A 14,588-nucleotide genomic window follows, 5' to 3' on the forward strand; every position below is an offset into this window, starting at 1 on the left:
AGTTATTATTCCCACTAATTTTGAAGTTGTGAGTGTAAGAAAATACCGTAGAAGATAAACTTTCTCCACAGCCAAAGAAATTACACAAACTATCTTGTTGAGGGGTAAGTATTCAATTCTTCCTGAAGAAATCGGCAATATAAAAGTAATAGATCCACTCGGACAGTTTTCATTTTTCAATAGTTTTGTAAAACTATATCTTCTATCATAAAGGATTATAGCTCATTGACATTTTCATTCAATAATCATGGCTCCTTTATTTAAAGAAAGCACAGAACATATCTGGAATACTGTATCAAATGGATATCCTCTAGACGTCAATTTGACTGGAAAAGCACTTCCACTTCCAGGGACTGAACAGCCAGGATTTTCACCAATCTACAGGAATGCTTACTCCCAGAAAGAATTGTACTCGGTCCCTTATCCTGGAATCACTACCTTGTATGAAACATTTGAACTTTCCGTTGCCAATAACGGGAACAAACCTTGTGCGGGTCATAGAGTTAAAAATGCAGATGGCACGTTTGGTAAATATGTTTGGGAAGATTACAAAACCATCCAAAAAAGAAGAAACAACTTGGGATCGGGTTTATTTTTTGTTTTACAAAATAATCCATACAAAACAGATAGCGAAGCCCACCAGAAGTTAAAGTACGACCCATTGAGTGATGATTCCTTTGTCTTGACCATTTTTTCCCACAACAGACCTGAATGGTTAATTGCTGACTTAACTTCGGCAGCTTATTGCATTACAAACACTGCGTTGTATGATACCTTAGGCCCCGATACTAGCAAGTACATTTTGAGTCTTACCGAATGTCCAGTTGTTTTATGTTCCAAAGACAAGATTAAAACGTTGGTGAAGTTGAAAGAAGAAAATCCAGAAGAGTTGAGCAACTTGATTTGTATTGTCTCTATGGATGATTTGACTACCGAGGATGCATCGTTGAAGAACTATTGCCATGACCACAAGATCTCATTGTTTGATTACAGACAAGTCGAAAAACTTGGAGAAAATAATCCATTAGCTCCGATTCCTCCCAAGCCTGACACCAATTTCACCATCACATTCACTTCTGGTACCACTGGTGCACACCCCAAAGGAGTTCTTTTGACACATGAGAATGCTGTTTCCGGTATTACGTTTTTATTTTCAGCAATGGCGATACCAAAATCAGACCCCATCATGTACTCTTTCTTACCATTGGCTCACATATACGAAAGGCAAAGTATTCATTTTTCCACCGCTCTTGGAGCCGCAATTGGATTTCCTCAAGGGCCTTCTCCATTAACTTTATTAGAGGATATTCAAGTTTTGGAGCCTAGTTTTTTGGCGTTGGTGCCAAGAGTGTTGACAAAATTGGAGGCGGGCATCAAAGCACAAACCGTCAACAATGATGAAAAACCAATTTTAAAGAGTTTATTCACTAAAGCCGTCAACGCAAAATTAACATCCCAATCCGATCCCGCCAATGAAAATACCAATCCACCACACTTGTTGTATGATAGAGTATTGGCATTGTTACGTAAGAAATTGGGAATGAAAAATCTTGTCGGCTTTGTGTCAGGCTCTGCACCAATCAGTCCAGAAACAGTCAAGTTCTTAAAGGCTTCATTGAATTGTGGAGGAGGTCAAGGTTACGGTTTGAGTGAGACTTTTGCCGGTATTATGGCTAGTTCCATCTATGAAACAGAAGCCAGCTCATGTGGTCCTGTTTGTGTTACCTCTGAGGTCAAAACAAGAGACTTACCAGCAATGGGATACACTTCTGCAGATGAAGGTGGACCAAGAGGCGAATTGTTGGTCCGCGGACCACAAGTTTTCCAAGGATACTACAAGAACCCAGAAGAGACGTCCAAGTGCTTTGATGAAGAGGGTTGGTTTTACACTGGAGATGTTGCTCGTATTGATGCAAAAACAGGCCGTACCTACATCATTGATAGGGTAAAGAACTTTTTCAAATTGGCACAAGGAGAATACGTTACACCAGAGAGAATTGAAAACACATACTTGAGTTGCTTCCCATACATCTCTCAAATGTTTGTCCATGGAGATTCTTTGAGAACTTACTTGGTTGGTGTTGTTGGATTAGATCCTGTTGCAATTACTCAATACATCAAGAATAGACATCATGAGACCATCAATGATCCAGCCGATTTGGTTAGATTTTTCCAAGATCCAAAACGTAAACGTGAATTATTGATCGATATGAACGCTTCGGTTGGTAACACGTTACAAGGATTTGAGAAGTTACACAACATTGAAGTTGATGTTGAACCATTATCAGTTGAAAAGAACTTGATTACCCCAACCATGAAAATCAAGAGACCAATCTGTACCAAGTACTTTAGAGAAACTTTGGATAAATTATATGAAGAAGGTTCACTCATCAAGAACGATAAATTATAATTTTATAGAATTTAGAAACAGTTTAGATTATTTGAAGCTAAAGAGAGTTCTCGTTATGAATGTAGTGGCTATTAGACAAAAAAATTTGAAGTCCGACATTGCATATAAGAATTAGGGAATAATACGGGACCAAACTAATCTCCTTCGGCATCCAAACTTACATTTAGGATCCTACTGAGTACCTTTTTTAAAGTTTGTGCCTTGTTTTAGTCATACGTTTGATAAAAAAACAAACAAACAAAAAAAAACCGAAAAACCGTTTTAAAATGTTTTCTTGCCGAGGAAGAGATGAAAACTTTAAATTTTCTCCACAATATGCAAACCAAAAAAAAAAAGAAACAACCGAAAAGTAGTAATTAATGTATATGGTCGTGTGGAGGGGGGTTTCAACGCTTGAACAAAAAAAAAAAATTCCGAGATTTATAAATAATAGTTCTGCTGTTTTATAAAATTTTTTCACATCCAAACAGTTTCCTTATAATAAAGTATTATTTAAAGAAATTGAGAAAGCATGGCGCCTTTATTCAAAGAAAGTCCAGAACATATCTGGAAAACCATTTCAGATGGATACCCTGTTGATATTAGCTTGACAGGAAAAGCTCTCCCACTTGCTGGCACTGAAGAGCCAGGATTTTCACCAATCTACAGAAATGCTTACTCGCAAGACGAATTGAAAACTGTCCCTTATCCTGGAATCACCACCTTGTATGAATCTTTTGAACTTTCAGTCGCAAATAATGCAAACAAGCGTGCTTTAGGTCACAGAGTTAAAAATGCAGATGGTACATTTGGTAAATATGTTTGGGAAGACTACAAGACTGTCCAGCAAAGAAGAAACAATTTGGGATCAGGGTTGTTTTTCGTCTTACAGAACAATCCATACAAAACAGATAGCGAAGCCCACCAAAAGTTGAAGTACGATCCATTGAGTGATGATTCCTTTGTCTTGACCATTTTTTCTCACAACAGACCTGAATGGTTGCTTGCTGATTTGACTTCAATTGCTTATTCCATTACAAGTACTGCTTTGTATGATACATTGGGTCCAGACACTAGTAAGTACATTTTGGCTCTTACCGAGTGTCCAATAGTTTTATGTTCCAAAGACAAGATTAAAACGTTGGTGAAGTTGAAAGAAGAAAATCCAGAAGAATTGAGCAACTTGATTTGCCTTGTTTCTATGGATGATTTGACCACTGAGGATGCATCGTTGAAGAACTATTGCCATGATCACAAGATCTCATTGTTTGACTACAGACAAGTTGAAAAGCTTGGAGAAATCAACCCATTAGCTCCAATTCCTCCAAAACCCGAGACCAAGTTTAGCATTACATTCACTTCTGGTACTACCGGAGCTTACCCCAAAGGTGTCCTTTTGACACACGAGAATGCTGTTGCTGGTATTACCTTCTTGTTTTCTGCTATCACAATACCAAAACATGATCCCGTTATGTACTCTTTCTTACCGTTGGCTCACATATACGAAAGGCAAAGTATTCACTTTTCCACAACTTTAGGTGCAGCAATTGGGTTTCCTCAAGGGCCTTCGCCATTGACTTTATTGGAGGATGTCCAAGCCTTGGAACCCAGCTATTTAGTATTGGTTCCAAGAGTGTTGACGAAATTAGAAGCCGGGATTAAAGCACAAACCATCAACAATGATGAAAAGCCAATTTTGAAGAGCTTATTTACTAAAGCTATCAACGCAAAATTGGCATCCCATTCCGATCCCGCCAACGAAAATACCAACCCACCACACTTGTTGTATGATAGAGTATTGGGATTATTACGTAAGAAATTGGGATTAAAGAATCTTGTGGCCTTTATGTCAGGTTCTGCCCCAATCAGTCCAGAAACTATGAAATTTTTGAGAGCTTCATTGAACTCCGGAGGAGGTCAAGGTTACGGTTTGAGTGAGACTTTTGCCGGTATTATGGCTAGTTCCATCTATGAAACAGAAGCCAGCTCATGTGGTCCTGTTTGTGTTACCTCTGAGGTCAAAACAAGAGACTTACCAGCAATGGGATACACTTCTGCAGATGAAGGTGGACCAAGAGGCGAATTGTTGGTCCGCGGACCACAAGTTTTCCAAGGATACTACAAGAACCCAGAAGAGACGTCCAAGTGCTTTGATGAAGAGGGTTGGTTTTACACTGGAGATGTTGCTCGTATTGATGCAAAAACAGGCCGTACCTACATCATTGATAGGGTAAAGAACTTTTTCAAATTGGCACAAGGAGAATACGTTACACCAGAGAGAATTGAAAACACATACTTGAGTTGCTTCCCATACATCTCTCAAATGTTTGTCCATGGAGATTCTTTAAGGACTTACTTGGTTGGTGTTGTTGGATTAGACCCTGTTGCGATTACTCAATACATCAAGAACAGACATCATGAGACCATCAATGATCCAGCCGATTTGGTTAGATTTTTCCAAGATCCAAAACGTAAACGTGAATTATTGATCGATATGAACGCTTCGGTTGGTAACACGTTACAAGGATTTGAGAAGTTACACAACATTGAAGTTGATGTTGAACCATTATCAGTTGAAAAGAACTTGATTACCCCAACCATGAAGATCAAGAGACCAATTTGTACCAAGTACTTTAGAGAAACTTTGGACAAATTATATGAAGAAGGTTCACTCATCAAGAACGATAAATTGTAGATTGTGTACAGTTAAATATTCAATTTTAAGTAGACTTTTTCTTCTCATTTGTAGCTCTACACGTTGTCTTTACTGTTGTTATTGAAATGCAGTTGATTTGCTTTATAAAGGATTTGGACGTATCAAGAAAGTTCTGCATATTACGTTTATCCCCTCGCAATTGCGCACTGTGGAGCAAATAAGCGATTGAACAGGTGGTTGCCCCACTACAAAAGGAAGGTATCAATGAGCTTAATCGTCTTAATGCCACTATTACATCTTCTGAGCTTATTGCTGTGGGCGGGCTGAAGTGACGACAACTGATGCTAGCACTTATAGAAGAGAGAACCCGGCGTATAGGCTGTCATGCTACGAGCAAAAGGAGTGCAAATGAGTAAATATTCTATTTGTATGTTCAGAAAGAGCTCATACCTGCTCGGTGCTAGAGGATTTCTTTGATTACCACCATCTGGGTTCTATTAAAATTGGTTCTGGTTTGTAGCACAAACCGGCGATAAGCACTCACCGGAGTTTATTAAAGTGAGATAGTATTACGTAGACTTGGACTTACTTTATCAGAGATTGCTATCTCTTTTTCCAAAGTTCCTACAGAACCGTCCCTCGAGAACGATCGCTCTCGTAATTATACACCTTGAATAGCCTCGTCTCGTAGTGACTTCAAGCAGGTCCTGATCTTAAATCCGAAAGCGTCAACAACATTTCAAAACCCCGCAAAAAAAAATTTAAAACCTGAATTCGTACCACAAAAACTTACGAAAACTCACCCACATAATACTCCTTTTTATCAGTACAAAGGACTGGTATACAATAGATACATGCACAGCGGACTAATAATAAAGCCACATGAATAATAGAAGCAAAAAAATTTGACCTGTGAAAATTACTTTATACAAAAATGCAACTTCCTAAAACTTTAAATGTTGGCGACACAGATTATAATATATTAGAAGAGGGGTTAGTGAAAGACACCAGATTTGCGACTATAAATTAAAACCAGTCTGCCATTATTTACCAAACTACTCCTTAGTTTATATTCTTTCACTTTATTATCACCAAAATTATGTCATTGATCCAAGAGACACCCGAGCGAATCTTTGAGATGCTCAAAGAGAAGCTTCCCCTAGACTCACGATTAGTTGATAAGGCGGTTGCGCTTCCAAATTCACAGGAAGAGGGGCACTCACCTGTTTACAGAAATTGCTACAGCCCTGACAAGTTGATAACCAAATTGCATCCCACGTTGGACACTTTGTACTCATTATTTGAGTTTGGTTACAAGTTTAGTGAGCACCAAAATGCGTTCGGAGTTAGAGAAAAGTTACCTGATGGAACATTTGGTAAATATGTCTGGCAAGATTATCACACAGTCAAACAAAGAAGAAACAATTTGGGGTCTGGTATTTTCTTTGTCTTGGAAAACAATCCATTTAAAACCAACAGTGAGATTCACCAAAATTTGAGCTATGACCCCTCAAGAAAAGGGGATTCCTTCATCTTGACCATTTTCAGTCACAACAGACCAGAATGGGCATTAGCAGACTTGACTTCAATTGCGTATTCCATTACCAACACTGCATTGTACGATACTTTGGGCCCCAACACCAGTAAGTACATTTTGGAATTGACCGAATCACCAATTGTTTTGTGCTCCAAGGAAAAGATTCGCAAATTGATTGAGTTGAAGAAGGAAAGTGACCGCATGGTCAATTTGATTGTTATTGTATCAATGGATAAGTTGGAGGGTCCAGAAGATGCGACATTGAAAAATCTCGCTGCAGCCAACCAGATTGCATTGTTTGACTATGAGCATGTTGAAAAGCTTGGAGCAGCCAACCCATTGGCGCCAATTCCACCAACTCCAGATACCAAGTTTACAATTTCATTCACTTCGGGAACTAGTGGAGCTAATCCAAAAGGTGTTGTGTTGACCCATGAAAATGCCGTTTCGGCGACAGTTTACAGATATGGTAGAGGCTTTAATCCCGGATCCACCAGGTTATATTCATTCTTGCCAATGGCTCATATCTACGAAAGATCCAATATCCAATATGCATTAAGCGCTGGAGCTGAAATTGGGTTCCCACAAGGTAAGTCGCCTTTGACTATGCTCGATGATGTGAGGGAGTTACAACCAACTGCGCTTGCCACAGTGCCCCGAATTCTATCTAAGCTCGAGGCTGGTATTAAAGCAAATACTATTAACAATAACGAGAAGCCTATCGTTAAGTACCTTTACACTAAGGCTATTAATGAAAAGATGAGGCTCCAATCCAGAGCAAATCAGGACGATGTCAATTCAAGCCATTTCTTTTATGACATTTTGCTCAATGCTTTGAGGAAGAAAATGGGATTAGGCAGTGTCGAAATCATGTCTACTGGGTCATCGCCAATCAGCCCTGAGACAATCAAGTTTGTCAAAGCCGCCTTGAATGTAGGAATTAGTAACGGTTACGGATCAACCGAGTCATTTGCCGGGTTCGTGAGTAGCAAACAATTTGATCACAACCCCGGCTCTATTGGCGCTATTGGAGTTACAGCTGAGTGCAGATTGAAAGACATTCCTGAAATGAATTATACCTCAAAAGATGAGGGTGGTCCGCGAGGGGAACTATTATTGAGAGGCCCCCAAATTTTTAAAGAGTATTACAAGAATCCAGAAGCAACTGCTGAAGCTTTTGATAAAGATGGTTGGTTCTGCACTGGTGATGTCGCAAGAATTGATACTGCAAACAACAATCAAGTCTACGTTATAGATCGTGTTAAGAACTTTTTCAAGTTGGCACAAGGTGAGTTTGTTACACCCGAAAAGATTGAAAATACGTACTTGGCTGCAAATCCTCACATTCAACAGATTTTTGTCCATGGAAATTCACTTGAATCTTATCTTGTTGGTATTATTGGATTGGATCCAACAACAATTGGTGGTTATTTAAAGACCAAATTCAATGATGAAATCAGTGATCCAAGCGATATCCTTCGTTTCTTGAATGACCCCAGAAACAAGAAAACATTCCTTTTGGACCTCAATAATGCAGTTAAGGATCAGTTACAAGGTTTTGAAAAGTTGCACAACGTGGAAATCTATTTTAACCCTTTGACTGTTGAGAGGGAGGTTGTTACGCCTACACAAAAGATTAGGAGACCAATCTGCACCAAATTCTTTGAGGAAAATTTGAGAAAAATGTATCAAGAAGGCTCACTTTTAAGAAATGAAAAATTATAGATTCTATACATTTTTAGTACACTATTTGATAAATAAGGTTATAATCCTTTTTTGTAGAAAGAGGGGGTATTGTACCGCTTTCAATATCGGCGTTAAATTTATTACGGATCAGTTACTTTAACAAGAGGAGTGAAAGATTCTTTTAGAATATTTGACTCTTGTTCCCCACTCCTTTAACCCCAATGAAATTCGCAATAGTACAAGTTAATTTTGAGCGCTTTTTCCCATAAGAATTAACCAGAAGTGGAAAGTGACTGGCCTGTACTGAAGCACCAAAATGGCGCAATTGGAATTGCAACGCAAAAATCCCTTCGAGTTAGAATAGACTCGATCTCCTTAAGCAGACAGTAGATTAAGAGATGACTCCTGCATTGCCTCTAAAGACATTGCAGATGGAAACGCCGTCCTATATAGGCATTGTATTCCAATTAAGATAGTAGCTTCTACTCAAAGCAAAAAAATATAATCAGTGCTTGTGACATCTGTGGCTATTCTTGTGGGGTCTGGTTTGTGAACGAGGCCACAAAACTTATTTCTAAACACCGAAGTAATGTACGTTTTTTGTGCGTCTTCACTATTCCGACTTACACCTATGAGATAGACTTATAAAGACCTCTCCGGTAAGCAGATACAAAGGACCATGTGTCTACAGTTTCAGCGTCTTGTTCTTGTAATGTATCCTATGGGTGCCGTATCTTTTCTCTTGCTCCCCGCAACAAAAAATGAAACTTAATTGTCCGTAAAAAATACAAGAGTGGATAACCCAAACCCACTCAAAGTTTATCTGGAATTCTATCAAATTATGCGAAATGGGTAATATTTTGGAGTTTATGACTTGATGAAACATTGTATCTATTATAAAATACCTAAATGTGTTGGGGTAACTTTATTTGTTGAATGAGGGGTATGAGCAAACGAGGGGCAACCAACAATGGGTATATATTGAAGGGCGAATCTTCTACTTCTGACATGGGTTTGTAACCTACACCATCATCTTATAATTACACTTCGACAATGTCGTTGATCCAGGAGTCGCCTGAGCGCATTTTCGAATCACTCAAGGAGCAGTTGCCACTCAAGGCTCTGTTAATTGCCAAAGCCGTCCCAGTTCCTGGAACAGAAGAGAAGGGGTATTCACCTATCTACAGAAACCAATACAGTCCGGACAAGTTGATTACCAGATTGCACCCTACCTTGGACACCTTGTATGCGTTGTTTGAATTTGGCTATAAGTTTAATGAGCATAGAAATGCTCTCGGAGTTAGAGAGAAGTTGCCCGACGGTACTTTTGGAAAGTATCAGTGGCAAAATTACCGCACTGTGAGACAGAGAAGAGACAACTTAGGATCCGGTATCTTTTTTGTTTTGGAAAACAACCCATTCAGAACTGACAGTGAGATACACAAGAAGTTGAATTATGACCCAACAAGAAAGGAAGACTCGTTTGTTCTAACCATATTCAGCTCAAATAGACCAGAATGGGTATTGGCAGATATCACAACAATTGCATATTCCATAACCAACACGGCGTTGTACGACACCTTGGGTCCAAATGCCAGCAAGCATATTTTAGAATTGACTGAATCACCAATTATTTTGTGCTCCAAGGAAAAGATTCGCAAATTGATCGAATTAAAAAAGGAGAGTACCAAGATGGGTAATTTGATTGTAATTGTGTCGATGGACAAGTTGGAGGGTCCTGAGGATGCTGAATTGAAATCTTTTGCTGCAGCGAATAAAATTGCTTTGTTTGATTATGAGCATGTTGAGAAGCTTGGAGAGACAGTTCAATTGAAACCTATCCCACCAACTCCGGATACAAAATTCACTATTTGTTTTACATCAGGAACGACTGGATCTATGCCCAAAGGAGTGGTGTTAACACACGAGAGTGCAGTTTCCGGAATGGTGTTCAAATACGGAAAAGGTTACAGACCAGGAGCTACCAGAATGTACTCCTACTTACCAGCTGCGCATATTTTGGAGAGGGCCAACCTTGTTTACGGAGTTTCTATTGGGGCTGAAATTGGGTTTCCACTGAGTAAATCAGCTACTAGTTTGCTTGAGGATGTCAAAGAATTACAACCAACCAACTTGTCAACTGTTCCTAGAGTGTTATCAAAGTTGGAAGCAACAATCAAATCTCAAATAATTCAGAGTGAAAATCCATGGATCAAGTACATATATACGAAAGCCATTACCGAAAAATTGAAACTCCAAGCAAAGCCACAAGATACCGATACTAACCCAACTCATTTGATTTATGACAAGCTACTTGATGGTTTTAGAAAGAAGATTGGACTTGGAAGTGTGAAAATGATTGCAACTGGATCTTCACCTAGCAACCCCGAGACGATTAGATTCATCAAAGCAGCATTGAATGTTGGAGTTTCTAATGGATACGGTTCAACCGAATCCTTTGCTGGATTTTTATGCAGTAAGCAGTTCGATCACAATCCTGGTTCTATTGGCGCCATTGGTGTTAGCGCCGAATGCAGATTGAGAGATATACCAGAGATGAATTATACCTCAAAAGATGAAGGTGGCCCACGAGGAGAATTGTTGTTGAGGGGCCCACAAATTTTCAAAGAGTACTACAAGGATCCGAAGTCAACTGCTGATTCTTTTGACAAGGATGGCTGGTTCTGTAGTGGAGATGTTGCACGTATCGATACTAAACGCAATAACCAAATGTATGTTATTGACAGGGTCAAAAATTTTTTCAAGCTAGCACAAGGTGAGTTTGTTACACCTGAAAAGATTGAGCTTGCGTACTTGTCATCATGTCCACAAATCCAACAAATTTTTGTTCACGGAAACTCACTTGAATCTTATCTTGTTGGTATTATTGGGTTAGATCCTACATCAATTGGTGATTATTTGAGGATTAAATTTAATGATGAAATTAGTGACCCAAGCGATATCCTTCACTTTTTGAATGATCCAGTAAATAAGAAAACGTTTCTTTTGGATCTCAATGATGCGGTGAAGGATCAGTTACAAGGCTTTGAGAGATTACACAATATAGAGATATATTTTGAGCCATTGACTGTGGAGAAGGAGGTTATTACGCCAACTCAAAAGATTAGAAGACCACTTTGCACAAAATACTTTGAAGAAAATTTGGAGAGAATGTATCAAGAAGGGTCAATTTTGAGAAATGGAAAATTATAATTAGGTGGTTACTAAAATTGTAATGTCGATGATTAGTGTATATTAGGTATAGGTAATTTATGACTTTTATGATGACAAACTTAGGTGCACAGTAAGCAATCTCCATATCTTCGTATCTTTTCGTCATACTCATTTATGAGATAGGGCCAATTAAATGCGCTCCATGCGCCGATAAGAAACGCCACAATTAGGAAGCTGCTACGATTGGACGATATGGCCTAGAACCATATTTTCGGAAAATGAATGATGTGAAACGACTATGTTAAGTAATCATAGCATTTTTTTGGTGCCGTTCACTCCAATGGTATATTTGTATAGATAACAACCACATTGTTTCTATTGTGAAATTACGAAATCGTGATTTCGTGAATTGTTATCGACACAAAGAGTGTACAGTACTTGAAACGTTAGGTTTGTCAATTACATTTCATTATAAACAATAAGTTTTAAGAAATGAAAATAAACTTTGCTATCAAAACGCAGGAGCTGACGATAATTGGATGATAGCTTAAGCGCCATAAGGTTGTAATTGCGACACAAAAACCAATTCTGCAATGTATTATGCAATGTGATCTAAAACTGTAATTACACATTTCCGTTTGCAAAACCGAGGGGTGGAGAGCCCATAATATTTATTGCAGGCCACTTGAGACACAGTTGTTCCATATAGATATCCCAGCAGATCCGTGATTGGTGTTGTATTTTAAACGGCACGATAGAGCTTTTGTGAGAGTACGGAATTTTAGAAAAGTTAAGCTTTTTAGTCAACATGGAATAATCAGTACGGTCCAGAACACAATAGGACAAATGTGGCACATAGTGACGTCAACAGAGCAGGCATTGGCACAAACCTGTATCAGTGGGTTAATTTCAGTAAACATTAACACAAATTGAGCAGCCGTGTCAAAATCCAAAGCAGACTCTATTGAACAATACAATCAGAGTTTTTAATTGTTCTAAAGAGAAGGTAAAAGAAACGGGCCTTTCAACCTTTCAGAAATTTTTTTTCTATCACTGAGAGATGTCTGTTTGCAAGTGTGAATTTAAACTTTTAAGTTGTCACAAAATTTGTCTCAGAACAATGGTGAAAAAGTGGGTGGATTTCCTTTCATCCATCACCAAGTAGCCCCTATTTCAAATAGAAAAGGCAATTACATCCGCCTTGTATATAAATAATGACAAGCATTGACGTTTGAAACAATAACATAGTTGATACAAAACAAGTCTTGATTACTGGTAACAAGGGTTCATTTGAAGGAGAAGTACCTATGGAGGGTCCAGCCAAGAAATTTCTATTCAAGGTCCCAATAATTTGACACGATGCGAAGCTAACAACGTACAAACCTTCAAGTTGACACCTTCTTATTGTGTGGAAGCTTTTAACTTTGGAGATAAGTATTGTACACAAAATTGTCTCACACCACACTTTGAGTTAAAACCTTATTATCACGTTTCAGGTCCACATTTGCAATATACGAGAGAGTTCTTTTACAAATGTATACCTTGTGAAGGAGACAAACTTCACACGGGAATGCTCGGATACAGGCAAATAAACTTTAAAAGCCACAACTGTCAAACAATGAAGGAACATGGTCATTTGACCAAACGGCACCAAAATTTTGATAAACTCTGCTTGGTTTCTCGAGAATATAAATATCCACCAGAATATTCTATCTTCTATGTCGTGAGATGAAGTGCATTACACATTGCTAACTCAAAGAATATGGTTGCTATTATCACATTAACCCGTCAAGTTTTACTCACTATCGCTATTGCTTTACTTGCTCAAGGTGCTACAATTCCCGAAGCTGCTAAAAGAGATGATACAAACCCAGGATTTATTGCTTTGGACTTTGATGTCATCAAGAAGCCATTGAACTTGACAAAAGCTCTTCTCCATGAAAAGAGAGATTCCATTGCGTTGTCATTGATCAATGAAGGTCCTTCATATGCTGCTAAGGTTTCAGTCGGGTCCAACAAACAACAACAAACGGTAATTATTGACACTGGTTCCAGTGACTTTTGGGTTGTTGATTCAAATGCTCAATGTGAAGATAATGTCGATTGTAAGAGTTCAGGCACTTTTAATCCATCTTCATCATCTACTTACAAGAGCTTGGGTGCTCAGTTTGCTATTGAATACGGTGATGGGTCTACTTCTGAGGGTACTTGGGGTAAAGATACCGTGACGATCAGTGGTGTTTCAATTACAGGACAACAGTTGGCAGATGTCACTGAAACTTCAGTCAACCAAGGTATTTTGGGTATTGGTTACACAAGTAACGAGGCAGTGACCAATGAATATGGACAACAAACCATTCAAAATTATGATAATGTTCCTGTCACTTTGAAGAAACAAGGCAAAATCAAGACAAATGCTTATTCATTGTATTTGAACTCGCCAACAGCAGAGAGTGGTACAATTATCTTTGGTGGTGTTGATAATGCCAAGTACTCGGGCCTGTTGATTTCTGAACAAGTGACACTGTCGAACCAATTAACAATCTCACTCTCATCAGTCAATTTAAAAGGGTCCACCTTCTCATTTGGACAAGGGGCATTGTTGGATTCAGGAACTACACTTACTTACTTCCCAAGTTCATTTGCTTCCAAACTTGCCAAACAAGCCGGTGCTTACCTTGTTCAAGTAAGCAGTGACGAATCATTGTACTTTATTGATTGTAACACCGATACATCAGGCTCAACTACTTTTAATTTTGGAAATGGTGCCAAAATCACCGTTCCCAATTCTGAGTATGTTTACCTGAATGGTGACGGTACTTGTCTTTGGGGTATCCAAGCTACGAATCAAGCTATTTTAGGTGACAACTTTTTGAGACATGCTTATCTTCTTTACAACTTGGATGCAAATACTATTTCAATTGCTCAGGTTAAGTATACTTCATCGTCCAGTATTTCTGCTGTTTAGGTCATACAAAGGCTATAAAGTTCTATTAGATAGTTTTACAATTTACGTTTTGAACTTATTAGACTATTAAACTCTAGAATTAGCTTCTTCAATATACTCAACATTTGATGATGGTTGTCTATTTAATAATCCATATTCTGATTCTAAATCTATAGTTAAAAAACTCAGACGTTTTCAA

At 38.5% G+C, this 14,588-nt stretch overlaps 5 protein-coding genes across 5 annotated transcripts; all 5 read left to right on the forward strand. All coding sequences in view use genetic code 12, as the record gives it.

Annotated features, from left to right (window-relative positions):
* Positions 1-247: 247 nt before the first annotated feature.
* I9W82_000506 (uncharacterized protein) lies at positions 248-2,410 on the forward strand (the record flags this gene model as incomplete). Its single annotated transcript, XM_067694197.1, has 1 exon — positions 248-2,410. One exon carries the CDS (start codon positions 248-250, stop codon positions 2,408-2,410), a length of 2,163 nt encoding a protein of 720 aa, XP_067550532.1.
* Positions 2,411-2,921: 511 nt separating this feature from the next.
* Positions 2,922-5,084, forward strand: I9W82_000507 (uncharacterized protein; the record flags this gene model as incomplete). Its single annotated transcript, XM_067694208.1, has 1 exon — positions 2,922-5,084. One exon carries the CDS (start codon positions 2,922-2,924, stop codon positions 5,082-5,084), a length of 2,163 nt encoding a protein of 720 aa, XP_067550533.1.
* A 1,060-nt stretch (positions 5,085-6,144) lies between these two features.
* Positions 6,145-8,307, forward strand: I9W82_000508 (uncharacterized protein; the record flags this gene model as incomplete). The annotated part of the gene is made up of 1 exon (XM_067694219.1): positions 6,145-8,307. The coding sequence occupies one exon, from the start codon at positions 6,145-6,147 to the stop codon at positions 8,305-8,307; it is 2,163 nt and encodes a 720-aa protein (XP_067550534.1).
* A 1,014-nt stretch (positions 8,308-9,321) lies between these two features.
* Positions 9,322-11,481, forward strand: I9W82_000509 (uncharacterized protein; the record flags this gene model as incomplete). Its single annotated transcript, XM_067694230.1, has 1 exon — positions 9,322-11,481. One exon carries the CDS (start codon positions 9,322-9,324, stop codon positions 11,479-11,481), a length of 2,160 nt encoding a protein of 719 aa, XP_067550535.1.
* Positions 11,482-13,204: 1,723 nt separating this feature from the next.
* I9W82_000510 (pepsin-like aspartic protease) lies at positions 13,205-14,410 on the forward strand (the record flags this gene model as incomplete). Its single annotated transcript, XM_067694242.1, has 1 exon — positions 13,205-14,410. The coding sequence occupies one exon, from the start codon at positions 13,205-13,207 to the stop codon at positions 14,408-14,410; it is 1,206 nt and encodes a 401-aa protein (XP_067550536.1).
* Between the last annotated feature and the right edge of the window lie 178 nt (positions 14,411-14,588).

Source organism: Candida metapsilosis, assembly GCF_017655625.1.
Source record: "Candida metapsilosis strain BP57 chromosome Unknown scaffold1, whole genome shotgun sequence".
NCBI classification, from domain to species: domain Eukaryota; kingdom Fungi; phylum Ascomycota; class Pichiomycetes; order Serinales; family Debaryomycetaceae; genus Lodderomyces; species Lodderomyces metapsilosis.